General features: G+C 45.1%; 3 protein-coding genes across 4 annotated transcripts; all 3 read left to right on the plus strand.

Moving 5' to 3' along the window:
- Window positions 1-10: 10 nt before the first annotated feature.
- LOC127924315 (uncharacterized) lies at window positions 11-7,108 on the plus strand. Of its 2 annotated transcripts, none has more exons than XM_052508914.1 (9): window positions 11-1,301; window positions 1,718-1,920; window positions 2,192-2,284; window positions 3,309-3,404; window positions 3,548-3,658; window positions 3,829-3,946; window positions 4,055-4,718; window positions 4,820-4,878; window positions 6,680-7,108. In XM_052508914.1, exons 1-9 carry the CDS (start codon window positions 1,268-1,270, stop codon window positions 7,105-7,107), a joined length of 1,806 nt encoding a protein of 601 aa, XP_052364874.1. In that variant the 5' UTR covers window positions 11-1,267; the 3' UTR covers window position 7,108. The 2 variants fall into 2 exon arrangements, with proteins under 2 accessions (XP_052364874.1, XP_052364875.1); XM_052508915.1 differs by having other exon boundaries at window positions 1,718-1,809.
- LOC118373997 (gastrula zinc finger protein XlCGF17.1-like) lies at window positions 7,108-11,178 on the plus strand. The gene is made up of 2 exons (XM_052508920.1): window positions 7,108-8,195; window positions 11,038-11,178. Exon 1 carries the CDS (start codon window positions 7,454-7,456, stop codon window positions 8,192-8,194), a length of 741 nt encoding a protein of 246 aa, XP_052364880.1. The 5' UTR covers window positions 7,108-7,453; the 3' UTR covers window position 8,195; window positions 11,038-11,178.
- Window positions 11,179-13,738: 2,560 nt separating this feature from the next.
- Window positions 13,739-15,858, plus strand: LOC127924318 (zinc finger protein 345-like). The gene is made up of 4 exons (XM_052508922.1): window positions 13,739-14,021; window positions 14,434-14,486; window positions 14,604-15,451; window positions 15,545-15,858. Exons 3-4 carry the CDS (start codon window positions 14,992-14,994, stop codon window positions 15,856-15,858), a joined length of 774 nt encoding a protein of 257 aa, XP_052364882.1. The 5' UTR covers window positions 13,739-14,021; window positions 14,434-14,486; window positions 14,604-14,991.
- The last annotated feature ends 299 nt before the right edge of the window (window positions 15,859-16,157 follow it).

Here is a 16,157-nt window from a genome sequence, read left to right on the forward strand (position 1 = left end):
TACAGGGAGCGTCCTTTCCCCTGCTCACAGTGTGGGAAGAGATTTTCCAAGTCCACTGATCTGACCAGGCATAATCGCATGCATACAGGGGAGAGGCCACATATGTGCTCTCAGTGCGGTAAAAGTTTTTTAACTTACTCCGAGGTGGTGAAACATCAGCGCTACCACACTGGAGAACGACCATTCAAATGTGAGCAGTGTGGGAAAAGTTTTACCCAGTCCTGCTATCTTACAGTACATAAGCGTATACACACAGGAGAGAAGCCCTACTCCTGCAGCTTGTGTGGAAATCGCTATAACAGCACCACTCCACTGAAGAGACACATGCTCAGCCACACGGGAGAGAAGCCATACGTGTGTACTGAATGTGGGAAGGCTTACAACAGACTGCATCTTCTGCGTACACACGAGCGAACTCATGCAGCAGTTGAGGCTGTTTGTTGACGATATTGCTGTGTCATTGCTATTCATATGTTGTTTTTTGGAATGTAAAGTAAGACAGGCCATTTGTATTAGAGGCCTGTAACAACAAGAGTTGAGCCTCATACTGTGAATTGTTAATTCTGTCACAGCTTGGAACTTGATTGTATATTTGAGATGTGCTTTTTGCTGCCAGGAATCAAACATAAAAGGGCATATTATTTTATTTAGATGACCTACTTTGTTTTGACATTAAAAAGAGAGAAGTATTGCACACCTTCCTTTGTAGAATGAAGAGGACAGTTGCTACCGGTACACAGGCTGGTTGTTGAGAGGCGAGTGCAGGCCTCTACTCTTATGTTCAAAAATTAGGGAAAATATGTAGGCTCGAGTGTTGTCTTCATGGCTGATATACATAATATGAATCAATCTGCTATCTCGGGTCAATAGACAGTATTTACAGTATTTCCTTTTCTAATGGACACATTTTGGCTCATCAGCACCCCCAGAGGCAAAACTTCTGTATCTTTAACGGAGTATTCATTAGGTAATAAAGGTAATAAAAGTAACGTTTTTGTCTTGCAGTAGGCTACAATATTGTTCAAAGGGAAATCAACTCAAATCTAACAGAGCCATGTTAGTTGTAATGTAGGCCGGCAGCTTGGAGAGCTTGTTCTTTTCTATGACTTCTATTTTGGAAAAGGTACATGCGGAACGAAAATTGAGTCCAGTCTTGGGTACCGGAAGTTTTGGGGAAGTAGATCGATGTTACTTCGCTCGTTGGGGAGCAGTCAAATAATTTTGTTCTCAAATTATTCTGCGCTTTTACATACGTATATTTATAGCCATGGATGCATGTGGACTATCTAAAGACGTCAATGGTGTGTAATAAAATAACTTCTAGATAACGTTACCATGCTAGCTAATATCTGCAGAACTAATATCAAAAGCCCCATGTAAAAAGTGGCATAGTTAGCTATCAGTTGATCCCCGGCTAAAATCGGTTGTTATGACTGCATTGTTAAGCCAAGTGTGCTTGTAATCCTATCTAACTAGCTATCAATTTAAAGTAAAGACAATGTGAATGGTAAAGTTATTGCTTAATGCAAATTAATCCTGACAAAGGCTAATGACTGATGCTTCTATTCTATGGAGCCCCATCCTGTAACGACGAGATTATAAATTATTGTCCGCATCATTAGCTGACAGACATAATGATATATTACTACTGTATATATTTTGAACAGTGTTCTGACTTCTGATTGAATGTTTGTCCATTTGTACACCAACATTTCAGATCCAGTTCTCAGTCTTTCTTCTCTGCACCTCCTGGTTCCACCCTTGCGGCTCCTGTCTGCTGCCATGTGGCAGGTGGCTCAGCAAAGAGATGTGAGGCACTATGAGAAGTTGGAGGAGTTTGTGACTCTGGTGACAGAGGCCATTCCAGAGCTGCTGAGCCACAGACATAGAGCTCAGCTCATTCTAGGTCTGAGAGCACGGGTGAGAGACGAGTCAGGGGGCATAGGGTTATTCAGTTGGCTGGAGAGCCCTGAAAAGCGCAAATGAAATATATTGAACAGAAGAGAGAGAATTTCCTATGATGATGAGTAGAGAATTGGGTCTGTTCTATACATTATGTACCTGTCTGCAATCCTATGAATCCTATGAATGGGTACTCCCCACCTGAGTTGATTGAGAGATGACAATGACATGGTTTCTCCAGCTACAGGTTTGTACCACAGTTAATACTTGTTTCTACTGTGTGATTCAGTTGGTTCTGGAGCTGTGCCGAGGCCCTGCCGACCCTCAAACCATCCAACCTTACCTGGACAGCATGCCCACTGTTACTCCAGGATGCACAGGAGTAAGTGGGCTATAGTCCTATTATCAAATCAAATTTTATTTCTCACATATATATGGTTAGCAGATGTTAATGCGAGTGTAGCGAAATGCTTGTGCTTCTAGTTCCGACAATGCAGTAATAACCAACAAGTAATCTAACTAACAATTCCAAAACTACTGTCCAATACACACAAGTGTAAGGGGATAAAGAATATGTACATAAAGATATATGAATGAGTGATGGTACAGAGCGGCATAGGCAAGCAGTAGATGGTATCGAGTACAGTATATACATATGAGATGAGTATGTAAACAAAGTGGCATAGTTAAAGTGGCTAGTGATACATGTATTACATAAGGATGCAGTAGATGATATAGAGTACAGTATATACGTATACATATGAGATGAATAATGTAGGGTATGTAAACATTATATTAGGTAGCATTGTTTAAAGTGGCTAGTGATATATTTTACATAATTTCCCATCAATTCCCATTATTAAAGTGGCTGAGGTTTAGTCAGTGTGTTGGCAGCAACCACAGAAATGTTAGTGGTGGCTGTTTAACAGTCTGATGGCCTTGAGATAGAAGCTGTTTTTCAGTCTCTCGGTCCCAGCTTTGATGCACCTGTACAGACCTCGTCTTCTGGATGATAGCGGGGTGAACAGGCAGTGGCTCGGGTGGTTGTTGTCCTTGATGATCTTTATGGCCTTCCTGTAACATCGGGTGGTGTAGGTGTCCTGGAGGGCAGGTAGTTTGCCCCCGGTGATGCGTTGTGCAGACCTCACTACCCTCTGGAGAGCCTTACGGTTGTGGGCGGAGCAGTTGCCGTACCAGGCGGTGATACAGCCCGCCAGGATGCTCTCGATTGTGCATCTGTAGAAGTTTGTGAGTGCTTTTGGTGACAAGCCAAATTTCGTCAGCCTCCTGAGGTTGAAGAGGCGCTGCCTCTTAGAACAGAACTTGGTTGTTTTCCAAGTGGATTTGAGTGCACACAGCCACTATGTGATGTGATGAGATGATTGTATCTGTTTACTGTCTTGCAGTACAGAGACGCAGAGGTGGAAGCATCTGAATCAAATTTTGTGGTGCTTGTCCAATCACTGCTGAAGGACCCAATCGAGAGGGAGTGCTTCTTTCAGGTAATTTTACACTCGGCGCTGTGAGCCTCTTGCAGGACCGCGCTGCTTACGCCAAGGTTTTACTGAAAACAATGGGAGTGTCACGCCCGGGAAAAGTTACAATCCATCGCCTTGCCTCCATTTAAATAATGTTCCCCCAACAGGAGGTGTTCCCGGAACAATATGGCCGACATTATGACACAGCGGTGCAGACGTTAACATGGGAGTTCCTCTCCAGACTGGAACAACTGTTTCCAGTACCAGATCTCAAGCAGGTATTGAGCATTGTGGCATGCATAGCTTCTGGCAATTTAGACTTTCTGATATTGGATGTTGCATAAATCTAGCACAGGTTGGGAATAGTACATTTTGGGAAGACAAACACAATTCTTTAGGCTACGGTGATTGAATATAAAATGCATTTCTAAAACACATTCCCTTTCAGACCGCGACATGGCTCAGCTCTGCCCCTTCAGTCCTGGAGGAGTGTATGCAGTCTACCCCAGAGAATCTGAACCTCATTCTCCAGCACCATAAGAGTTTTGGACATTTAAAAGAACCTTGTAAGTCTCCTGTAATGATTACCAAATCATGATGCAACATTTGTAGCACAGTACTGTTTAAAACTCACAGGTCTTTTTACGACACAGTTCTTGTCTTCTCTTGTTCAGCTGCTCTCTCCTCCTCCATGGGCGACAGCATCCTCTCCTCTCTGTCCACCCCTAAAATGGTGGTCACCACTGAGCCGACCACTTTTGTCATCCGGTCAGAGTCGTCACATAACTCGGCAGACGTGCTGGGCCACATGTCTTTAGAGGACACTGATGCGGTAGTAGTAACAGTTTACACTGAAGTGGAGGTTGGAACAGAGGTGGAAGAAGAGATTGTAGAGACGATGAACGAGGAATACGTACCGTCAAACGCCTCTCCACTGCGGGAGGAGGTGGTTGAACTTAAAGCTGAGGATATGAATCTGGAGATGACAGTCGTTGAAGAATATGGCTACGTGGGGGAGGAGATGAGTGCAGCCGAGGAAGAGATGGACACAGTGAGTGTTCCGGTGGAGCAAGCAGATGAAGCTGTTAATATCAGTGAAGACATTGGAACTGGGACAGAGACTGAAGCAGTCAAAAAAGATGTCCAAGATGAGGTGGTGGCAGATCAGGACGGCCAATCAGAGACTGTGATTGTATGTGTGAACCAGGAAGGGAAGGACACGTCCCAAGTGGTCAACTTTCAAACCCAACAACCTGTGACGTCAAATGTGAGGCGGTCTACACGGCTGCAGTCGAAGACGCCAAGAACTTGGAGGAGGAAAAAGAACACTGAGAACAAGTATGAGTGATGATTAGAGAATAGGAGTACTGTCATTTAAAAAGGAATCTGCCATTTTGTCATCAAATTAGTGATATTTTTGTTTTCGTTTTTAATCACAGGAACAACGGTGAGGCCTCAAGCATGGTTTATGTCAACTCACCCAGGGGAAGAGAAGCCGGTAATAATGATCTCTCCAACTATTCCGATAGTGACTATTCTGACAGTCATCAGGGAGATGGTTATATACAGTGAAGTCAGAAGTTTACACACATTTAGGTTGGAGTCATTAAAACTCATTTTCAACCACTCCACAAATGTCCTGTTAGCAAACTATAGCTTTGGCAAGCCGGTTAGGACATCTACTATGTGCATGACACAAGTAATTTTGCCAACAATTGTTTACAGACAGATTATTTCACTTATAATTCAGTGTATCACAATTCCAGTGGGTCAGAAGTTTACATACACTAAGTTGACTGTGCCTTTAAACAGCTTGGAAAATTCCAGAAAACGTCACAGCTTTTGAAGCTTCTGATAGGCTAATTGACATCATTTGAGTCAATTGGAGGTGTACCTGTGGATGTATTTCAAGGCCTACCTTCAAACGCAGTGTCTCTTTGCTTGACATCATGGGAAAATCCAAAGAAATCAGCCCAGCCAAAAATTCTAGACCTCCACAAGTCTGGTTCATCCTTGGGAGAAATTTCCAAATGCCTGAAGGTACCACGTTCGTCTGTACAAACAATAGTACGCAAGTATAAACACCATGAGACCACGCAGCCGTCATACCGCTCAGGAAGGAGGCGTTCTGTCTCCTAGAGATGAATTTACTTTGGTGTGAAAAGTGCAAATCAATCCCAGAACAACAGCAAAGGACCTTGTGAAGATGCTGGAGGAAACGGGTACAAAAGTATCTATATCCACAGTAAAACAAGTCCAATAACGATATAACCTGAAAGGCCGCTCAGCAAGGAAGAAGCAACTGCTCCAAAACCTCCATAAAAAAGTATGGTTTGAAACTACACATGGGGACAAAGATCGTACTTTTTGGAGAAATGTCCTCTGATCTGATGACACAAAAAATAGAACTGTTTGGCCATAATGACCATTGTTATGTTTGGAGGAAAAAGGGAGAGGCTGCAAGCTGAAGAACACCATCCCAACCGTGAAACACAGGGGTGGCAGCATCATGTTGTGGGGGTGCTTTGCTGCAGGAGGAACTGGTACACTTGACAAAATAGATGGCATCATGAAGTAGGACAATTGTGTGGATATATTGAAGCAACATCTCAAGACATCAGTCAGGAAGTTAAAGCTTGGTTGCAAATGGGTCTTCTAAATGGACAATGACCCCAAGCATACTTCCAAAGTTGTGGCAAAATGGCTTAAGGACAACAAAGTCAAGGTATTGGAGTGGCCATCACAAAGCCCTGACCTCAATCCTATAGAAAATGTGTGGGCAGAACTGAAAAAGCTTGTGTGAGCAAGGAGGCCTACAAACCTGACTCAGTTACACAGCTCTGTCAGGAGGAATGGTCCAAAATTCACCCAACTTATTGTGGGAAGCTTGTGGAAGGCTGGCTACCCAAAATGTTTGATCCAAGTTAAACCATTTTAAAGGCAATGCCTTATGTAAACTTCTGACCCACTGGGACTGTCATTCTCTACTATTATTCTGACATTTCACATTCTTAAAATAAAGTGGTGATCCTAACTGACCTAAGACAGGGAATTTTTACTAGGATTAAATGTCAGGAATTGTGAAACCTGAGTTGTAATGTATTTGGCTAAGGTGTATGTAAACTTCTGACTTCAACTGTACATATTCACAGTAGCAACAACTGAGGGACCAACATTTGGAAAAAATATGAATGTTTGGAAGATGTATGTCTTTCATTGTGTGGTCTCAATATATTTTTCAATGAGCATTTTATTTAATTCCCAAGCCATGCAAATAAAACATGCCTTCTGTCTCCCAGGTGGATCTGACAAGGTGACCCCCTTTACCTGCCCTATGTGTGCCTACCACAGTCTGGAGGAAAAGAGCCTTCACCTCCACATGCAAAGCATTCACACAGAGGAGTACAACAAGCCCAATGTGTCTTGGAAAAACAGAGCAGCGGTTTCACCATGTCCTGACAACACTGGCCAGATATTCACATCAATCAAACCTCTCCTTTCTTCAAAAACTTTAATAACTGAAAACTCTGAGAATCAAACCGGTAATGCTGGGATTCCCACGAAAGCAAAAGGCTACCATAAGTCCCACACATGTGCCACGTGCGGTAGGCTCTTCACTCGCTCCTCCGATGTGAGGAGACACCAGCTCACCCACACGGGTGAGACCTTTCCACTGCTCTCAATGCGACAGGACCTTCCAGCATTCGTGGGACCTGACCAAGCATGAGAAGAAACATGGTGGGACATCCATCTCTTTCCCCTGCCAGCAGTGCGGGAGCTCCTTTGCCAACCTCCGCTCTCTGACAGCCCACCACAGAAGTTCCCACCTGGGCGAGAGCGACCTACCCCACCTCTGCTCCATCTGTGGCAAGAGCTTCCCCTCCTCCTCTGAGTTGCTGGAGCACAGAAAGAGCCACGGGACCAGCCTTCAGTACATCTGCCAGCAGTGTGGCGAAAGCTTCCACTCCCTGCTGGCTCGCTCCCAACACCGGCAGACCCACCTGGTCAAGCGGCAGTTCAAGTGCCCGCACTGCGACAAGAGCTATACGCGCAAAGCTGATGTGAAGAGGCACATGTTCTCCCACAGCGGCGAACGACCGCACCAGTGCAACCAGTGTGGGAGATGCTTTTCCTTCCTCTTCCTGCTCAAGAAACACCAAATAGTTCACACGGGCGAGAGGCCTTTCCAGTGCTCCTACTGTCCCAAGAGGTTCACATTGATATCCATCCTGAGCAGACATGAGAGAATGCACACCGGGGAGAGACCCTTCCTCTGCTCTCAGTGTGGGAAGAGCTTTCTGTCCCAGGGGGAGCTGTCCAAGCACCACCGCTCCCACACTGATGAGAGACCGTACGCTTGCAATCAGTGTGACAAGAGGTTTAAGAGCAAAAAATCCCAACAGGAACATATCATCTCCCACACTGGCGTGCGCCCTTACCCTTGTTCTTACTGTGGGAAAGGATTCACCAAACCCTACGCTTTGACCAGGCACCATCTCATACACACAGGGGAAAGACCATTCCCCTGCGTCCACTGTGGGAAGACATTTCTCACCCCTGCAGAGGTACAACTACACATCCGCATTCACACCGGGGAACGCCCTTACCCCTGCCCTGATTGTCAGCTGAAGTTTAGGAGTTCGTCAGACTTGGCACGACACAAACGCTTTCATACAGGGGTGCAGACATTTGTCTGTAACCAGTGTATGAAAAACTTTCCCACCTCGTCCAAACTGAAGAAACACATGGAGAACCATTCAGGGTCAGAGGCAGTCCAGAGCTCAGACTTTGGAGAAAATTCCAACCAAGCGTGAAGTAAGGGCACCAGCACAATTGGAAAAAATGGCAGACACAATTAAAGTAAATTTACCTTCACAGCTATTATATTCTACAATGTCTCTGTCAAGGAAGGTCTTTCAACACCATTAGATCTCTAAAATAAGTTATCTTGTCAGTCTGGCTCATGGCCATTGAAATATAGCTGTCAATTATTATTTTGTCTGATCAAAGGGAGTTGCAACTCAATCATGTCCTTGACTTATTTTATTGTAAAACTAAATCAGTGCTATGATCATCCAATTAGTCAATCAGTCAAGCTGGTCTATTAGAAGAGCTAGTAAATTAAAATGTTTGTCAATAACTTTTGAAGAATGTCAAAGATTAGTCAAATGTTCTGTTACGGTAATGAACCAGCCTTAGGTGGATGCCAACTTGTCTCCTTGTCTTTTACAGTTCCCAGCACAATACATGTGTTTTGTTCTACTTTGTAGCCCTCTGTCTCTCTGACACACATACCAGTAATTCAAATGAAATCAATTGGGCGGGGGAACAGGTTAGGCCCATGTAGAGAAAACAATAGGCTTTGGGTAGCTTTGTGTAGAAGATCTGTTGGATACCGGTTAAATCATTCCTAGGTGAACTATCCGATGCATTTCCGATGACCGGTCCTTTGTGACGCGCAGTAATTCCAGGATCACTTCCGGATTGCTTGTCGTTCGTGGCTACAAGCATGTTATTAACTGGTTTACAATTAGTAAAACATTCGTAGACAAAGCAAACGTAGTGTTCACAACATTATTTGCTACAATCTGTAGCGTTCAGGAAGGAACCGATGCATTAAATCCCGTGTCTAACGTGATCCTCCATCTAACGTTTGTAACAACAGTCAGCATTTGGCCCACGCGACAAAATGGACTCGGAATTTTCGGCAGCGGACAATGCAGGTAGGCTGTATCTAATAAATGACCATGCAAATATGCCAGCCGCAGCATATACTATTTGCTACTTGAGTTATTTTGGGGTATGTTCGGCAAGACACCATGTTCACAGCCTGTTTGCAGTCAAAAATGAAGTCCACAGGATACAAGCAGTACTCGCGTATTTCTACAACAATCATGAACATTTGCTCCACTGAATATGCCCCAGTACACATAATTAAGATGCATAAGCTACATTCAATTACACAAGACTGTTGCGAAACGTTATTTAACCATTTTAGATAATACACTAGCTATGTTGCAGATTGATTTTAAAGTTGTTTACAATGTTCTTTTGAAATACTATTTTTCCAAGCCAATGAAGGTACAACACATGACAAAGTTTGTGGACAGCTGCTCCTCGAACATCTCATCAAACATACTCGTCGACAATTTAAAAGTCATGGGCATTAATATGGGGTTGGTCCTCCCTTTGCTGCTATAACAACAGCCTCCACTAGATATCCTGTGAAGGCTTTCCACTAGATGTTGGAAAATTGCTGCAGGGACTGGCTTCCATTCGGCCACAAGGGCATTAGTGAGGTTGGGCACTGATGTTGGGCGATTAGGCCTGGCTCACAGTCGGCGTTCCAATTCGTCCCAGAGGTGTTCGTTGAGGTCAGGGCTCAGTGCAGGCCAGTCAAGTTCTTTACAGACCGATCTCGACAAACCATTTCTCTATGGATCTCGCTATGTGCACGGTGGCATTGTCATGCTGAAACAGGAAAGGTCCTTCCCCAAACTTTTGCCCACAAAGTTGAAAGGACAGAATGGTCTAGAATGTCATTGTATGCTGTAGTGTTAAGATGTCCCTTCACTGGAACTAAGGGCTCTAGCATGGAAAAACAACCCCGATCATTATTCCTCCTCCACCAAACTGCATTATAGTTGGCACTATGCATTCAGACAGGTAGTGTTCTCCTGGACTCTTTATAGTTGGCACCAAACTTTATAGTTGGCACTATGCATTCAGACAGGTAGTGTTCTCCTGGACTCCACCAAACTTTATAGTTGGCACTATGCATTCAGACAGGTAGTGTTCTCCTGGACTCCACCAAACTTTATAGTTGGCACTATGCATTCAGACAGGTAGGTAGTGTTCTGGCACTATGCATTCAGACAGGTAGTGGACTCCACCAAACTTTATAGTTGGCACTATGCATTCAGACAGGTAGTGTTCTCCTGGACTCCGCCAAACACAGATTCGTTGTTGGACTACCATATGGTGACAGGTAGTGTTCTCTGGCGTGATTCATCATCCCAGAGAATGCTACCAGAGTCCAACGCTCCAGAGGCGGCAAGCGTTACACCACTCCAGCTGAAGCTTGGCATTGCGCATGGTGATCTTAGGCTTGTGTGTGGCTGCTCGGCCATAGAAACCCATTTCACGAAGCTCCCGACAAACAGCTCTTGTGCTGACATTGCTTCCAGAGGCAGTTTAGAACTCTAGTGAGTGTTGCAACCGAGGACCGACAAATGGTATGAGCTATGCGCTTCAGCACTCAACGGTCTCGTTCTGTGAGCTTGTGTGGCCTACCACTTTGCGGCTGAGCTGTTGTTGCTCCTAGAGTTTCCACTTCACAATAACAACACTTACAGTTGACTGGGGCAGCTCTAGCAGGGCAGAAATTTGACGAACTGACTTGTTGGAATGTTGCCATCCTATGACGGTGCCACGTTGAAAGTCACTGAGCTCTTCAGTAAGGCTATTCTACTGAAAATGTTTGTCTATGAAGATTGCATGGCTGTGTGCTAGATTTTATACATCAGTCAGCAACTGGTTTAGCTGAAATACCCAAATCCACTAATTTGAAGGGGTGTCCACATACTTTTATATATACAGTGTATGCGTTTGACGTTCTGATTGCACCCTTATTATTAATTTTCCCATGCTGTTTTAGGTCTCCCTCTCCTCTCCCTCTGCCTCTTGGTTCCACCCATTCAGCTTATGTCCGCGTCCATATGGCAGGTGGTGCAACAGCGAGATGCCATGAATTATGCAATGCTGGCAGAGTTTGTCTCCCTGGTGACAGAGATGGTCCCTGAGTTGCTGATCTATAGGCACAGGGCCCAACTTATTTTGGGATTGCGAGCAAGGGTGAGTGTTACAACCCTAATGAGTGAGTGTAGAGGCATAGATAGAGCCCTTATGTATTCGGATCCCTTGTAGAATCAGAGAGTGGAAGATGTAGTTTCGTGTAGGCACACTCATTTCAAAACAGTCCTTTTAGAATCCGAGAGTGGAAGATGTAGTTTCGTGTAGGCACACTCATTTCAAAACAGTCCTTTTACAAGTCAGAATGTTGAATAAACTTCATTTAGACAAACTTTACCTGTTGTCTGCTGATTTTTATCCTTATGTCGGAGGTCATCGGTGACCAAATATCCACAGGGAAGTGTTATTAGCCCGACTTTCAGTTCTCCGTAGACGTTTTCAATACTGATGCATGGGACGTAAACACGTGCACAATATCTAAACACTGGCCAAGCGTGACCAAACGTTGACAACTTTTCATTTGTAGTATATCACATGCGCTTCCAGCTGATTGCGAAGGGGACATGCTTCAGTCGACAACGTTTGGTTACGTTCGGCTATTGTTTGCATATTGTGCATCATGTGCAATGCTTCAGGAGATAGAAAATACAAACCGTGGAAATATGATCTTTATTTTCTACTGCCAAAAGGACAACAGCACGGACAACCGGTAAATTGAGTGTAAATGTCATTTTATTCAACATGCTGGCTTGTGGAGACTACTGCATATTTTTTAGGGCGACTTTTTCAGACTGAAAAGCCATGGGGTGACCATGGTAACAGTCTGACGTACTATAACTATATAACTAATGAATAACGGTGCATGGGGTATGTGTTATTGCAGCACATTCTGGAGTTGTGTCGCAGTGAGCATCCTGTAGAACCTCAGGTCATCTTAACCCAGCTGTACATGATTCAACCACTTACCCACTTCAGTAATGATGTAAGTTGATCGTTAATGAATACCTTCTTCCTGGAGGAGTAGACTGGAGTGAAATGCACTGCTATAGATACACTGTATGTTGGACAAATGTGTCCTTATTTGATGTATCCTACAGGTAAGTGACACAGAGGTGGAGTCGTCAGAGACTCATTTTCTGGAGCTGGTCCAGACCCTGCTTAAAGACCCTGATGAGAGAGAGCATTTTTTCACAGTGAGACTTCACAGAACACATGTCCTCTTGCATTGGATTTACAGGTCAATGAAGTAAAGTGTTTTGCATTGCATTTACCTGTATATTAAATCATGTGGAGGGGTTTTCTTCCTCATCTGTGTCCCTCAGGAGATATTCCCAGTGGAGTATGGACCACAATATGACATCGAGCTGCAAACTCTACTGTGGGAGTTCCTGTCCAGATTGGTTCAACTGCTACCGACCCCTGACCTCGCACAGGTGAGGGAAAGAATACCTTCTATTCACACCTACTGTTTAATAATCATTGTGCTGTACCAGATTAATTAAACTGTGCAAGGAACCATGTGAAGTGGAATATTCAGTAGATACATATCTATTATTTTATCTGTCCCCCAGACAATGGCATGGCTCGGTACTGCCCCCTCAGTCTTGGATGATTGTGCCCATGTTATATCTCATCCAGCAGATCTGAAGAGTCTTCTCCAGCACCATAAACGTCTTGGACATTTGGAGCAACATGGTGGGTGACACGTAGCAAATGTATCCGTGCAGTTTTAAAACTGAACATGGCATTCATCCAAATGGATTGACTAATTGTAGCATCCTCTCTTTGAACAGTACCCCCTGCGCCATGGGCGACTGCATCCTGTCCTCTCTCTCCATCCCGCCACACAGTAGAACCATGATCAGCACTGAGCAGACCACCTGTGACAACCAGTCAGAACCCTTGGAGGAGTTTGTGGATGACTTCGAGGTGGAAATTGTAACTCTGACCGATTATGAAGAGGTTGAATTAGGTTTGGGTCAGGAGGTGGAGGATGGGAACGATGACGAAGCACAGACCATGGAGGACGAAGAAGAGCCTAAAGAAATGCCCGCTGAAGATGTGGAGGAAGAGGAGAAAGTGATGGAGGACCATGAAGAGGGGGACTTGGAGAGCAACTCGCATCTAGAAGAAGCTGAGAATGACTCAGCATCCGCCCATCACCAAACATCCTCTGGGCCCCACATCTGCTCAGTCTGTGAGAAGAGCTTCAAGTTTGCCTCTGCACTAATAGCCCATCAGGTCATCCATACAGGAGAGCGCCCGTATGTGTGCCATCTGTGCGGACGGTGTTTCTCCTTCAGGCAGTCTCTGGACAGGCACAAACAGACACATAAGGATGGGCGCGTTTACGACTGTTTAATCTGTGGGGAGACCTTTCAGTCCTTGTCAGCCCGCACAGAGCACAAGAAGAGCCATATGGAGCAAGGCGCTTACCAGTGCTCACAGTGCCACAGGAAGTTCAACTGGGCGTCGGCCATGGTGAGACACCTGAAGGTTCACACAGAGGGCACTGAGGTCAAAACGCAGGAACTTACAAAAGCCTGAAGTCTGAGAAAGAGGATATAGGGATTAAAGAGATTGTAGGAGAGGTGGCTATTGAACCCCTGAAACAGACCCGGTGTTGGAGGATGGAGGGAAATCCTGTCACAATCCACAGGAAGGAGCTGGTCAGTCCACTTCATCTGAGCCTGCAGTGTTGGTGCCTGGACTTCTGGACAAGGTTGTAACACTTGTCAAGGTCCGTACCAGTGGTAGGAAAACGAAACCGACCTTGAAGGTGCAGATGGTGAACCTGCAGAAGCTCAAGGGAAAGGTTGCCACCCCAAAGAGGAGGACAGATGGAAGCTTGATGAACCCCCAGGGTTTCACACCATTGCATTTTAAGAGGTAAAGTAGATCGATGCAGACATTTTAAGGTTAAATAACAAGTTTGGTATTTTAAGTGAAAAATAAGATGTAACTCAACTGTCTTCTCATGGCATTAATGCTCTAGGCGGGCAATTCCACGGTAACAGAGTGATATTGAGACTCTGATGTTTTTACTTTAAAATGTATGTCAAACAAAAAACAAAGTTTATTAACAGACAGCACAAACTGTCATTCTGTTACCAAACTACTGTTTTTCAAGTAAATGTATCCTTGTAAAATTCTCTGTGGAAATTGTTCAATGTTGTCCTTGTGCATAGTTGTATGGTTTGTTTAACTTTGAAATCATTGGTGTTTGTTTGACAAGTGAAAAATGTGAGTCTGTGTCACTCTGTTACCTTGGAATTGCCCTCTACCTGTTTATCTTCAACAGTGAGGAACACTCCTATGGCTCACCAGTGGTCTCAACAAAGGAAGGAGATACAGGTGCATGTATTACCTTATTAGTTTTGCATAAGTGTGTAATTGTTTGGTCTGTTGAGTGGTTACCTACATACATTGCTTAAATAATTGTTTGTATCCTGCCCTTATTGACTCCATCAGGTTTTCACTTCTACTCTGTTGGTCCTTCAGGGTGGTGTCCATTCGTCAACTCAGACGAGGCGTCCGTCCAGCAGCACATTGAGACAAACCACTCGGGGAAGAGCAGGAAGATGCTCTGTCTGCTCCGCACCAAACAGGCCAAGCGGGACACTATGATTGCCCAGACTGTAACAGCAGCTACAAGTTTCAGTCCTTACTGAAATACCATCGGCGCGTCCACACTGGCGAGCGCCCATACGTGTGCCCTCAGTGCGGACGCCGCTTCTCCTTCAAGCAGTCACTGGAGAGGCACGGACAGACACACAAGGATGGGCGCAAGCATGACTGTCTGATCTGTGGGCAGAACTTCAAGTCCTTGTCAGCGTACACAGAGCACAAGAAGAACCACATGGAGAACGGTGTGTATCGGTGTTCGGAATGCGACCGTCGGTTCTCCTGGAAGTCTGCGCTGGTCAGACACCTCCGGACTCACACGGAGAACGCCACCGAGGCTGAGCTCTCTTACAAATGCCCAAGGTGTGACTTGGGATTCAGCAGTAGTACGTACCTTAACAGGCACCTGCTCACACACCAAGAGGAGAGGTTGCATGTCTGCAGCTGTGGCAAGAACTTTGCCTACAAGGCTGCTCTGACCGCACACCAGCGCACCCACCTGAAAGAGAGGCCACACCAGTGCAAGCAGTGTGGAAAGGGTTTCCTCTACAAGGGAGGGCTGGTAAGTCACATGAAGATCCACTCCGAAGAAATGCCTTTCATGTGCTCATTCTGTGGGAAGAGCTTCAAGAGGGAGAGGAACATGAAGAAACACGAACGCTGCCACACCAGGGAGAACGTGTTCAGCTGCCGCAGTGCGACAAGACCTTTGTGTACAAGGCCACACTGACCAGGCACGAGCTAACCCACTCGGGAGAGACCGTTCCTGTGCTCCGATTGTGGCAAAGGGTTTTTCTCCCATGCGGAGCTTCTAAAGCATGAGCGCTTCCACACGGGCCACAAGCCGTTCCAGTGCTCCCACTGCGGGAAGCAGTTCACCCAGTCCTGCTACCTGACCATTCACCTGCGCTACCACACAGGGGTACGGCCTTACTCCTGCACCCATTGTGACAAGAGCTTTCTCAGCGCCAACCGTCTAAAGAGACACCTGAGAACCCACACAGGAGAGAAACCCTACCTGTGTTCAGAGTGTGGCAAAGGATTCAAACAGTCATATCACCTGAAGATGCACCAGCAGACTCATGCCACCAAGATTTACTGAGGCATGATTGTGTCTCTGTCCAGATTTCAGTCAAATGATTTGCAGAATGTAATAGTGAGTTAGCTGTCGACAGTAGACATCAGGAGTGTTAAAATATAAATACTGAATAATAATATAAATTCAATATGCAACAAATTCAAAGATTTTAGTGAGTTACAGTTCATATAAGGAAATCATTCAATTGAAATAAATTCATTAGGCACTAATCTATGGATTTCACATGACTGGTCAGGGGGTGCAGCCATGGGTGGGCCTGGGAGGGCTTAGGACCACCCCACTGGGAGCCATGACCAGCCAAT

The sequence above is a fragment of the Oncorhynchus keta genome, unplaced genomic scaffold (assembly GCF_023373465.1).
Source record: "Oncorhynchus keta strain PuntledgeMale-10-30-2019 unplaced genomic scaffold, Oket_V2 Un_contig_3943_pilon_pilon, whole genome shotgun sequence".
NCBI lineage: Eukaryota > Metazoa > Chordata > Actinopteri > Salmoniformes > Salmonidae > Oncorhynchus > Oncorhynchus keta.

Coding starts and splice junctions, on each gene's coding strand:
- LOC127924315 (XM_052508914.1), top strand. CDS start 1,268: ATGGATGCATGTGGACTATCTAAAGACGTCAATG. Junction 1,302..1,717: donor ACTATCTAAAGACGTCAATG/GTGTGTAATAAA, acceptor CCAACATTTCAG/ATCCAGTTCTCAGTCTTTCT. Junction 3,405..3,547: donor AGAGGGAGTGCTTCTTTCAG/GTAATTTTACAC, acceptor TTCCCCCAACAG/GAGGTGTTCCCGGAACAATA.
- LOC118373997 (XM_052508920.1), top strand. CDS start 7,454: ATGTTCTCCCACAGCGGCGAACGACCGCACCAGTGCAACCAGTGTGGG.
- LOC127924318 (XM_052508922.1), top strand. CDS start 14,992: ATGGAGAACGGTGTGTATCGGTGTTCGGAATGCGACCGTCGGTTCTCC. Junction 15,452..15,544: donor GAACGTGTTCAGCTGCCGCA/GTGCGACAAGAC, acceptor ATTGTGGCAAAG/GGTTTTTCTCCCATGCGGAG.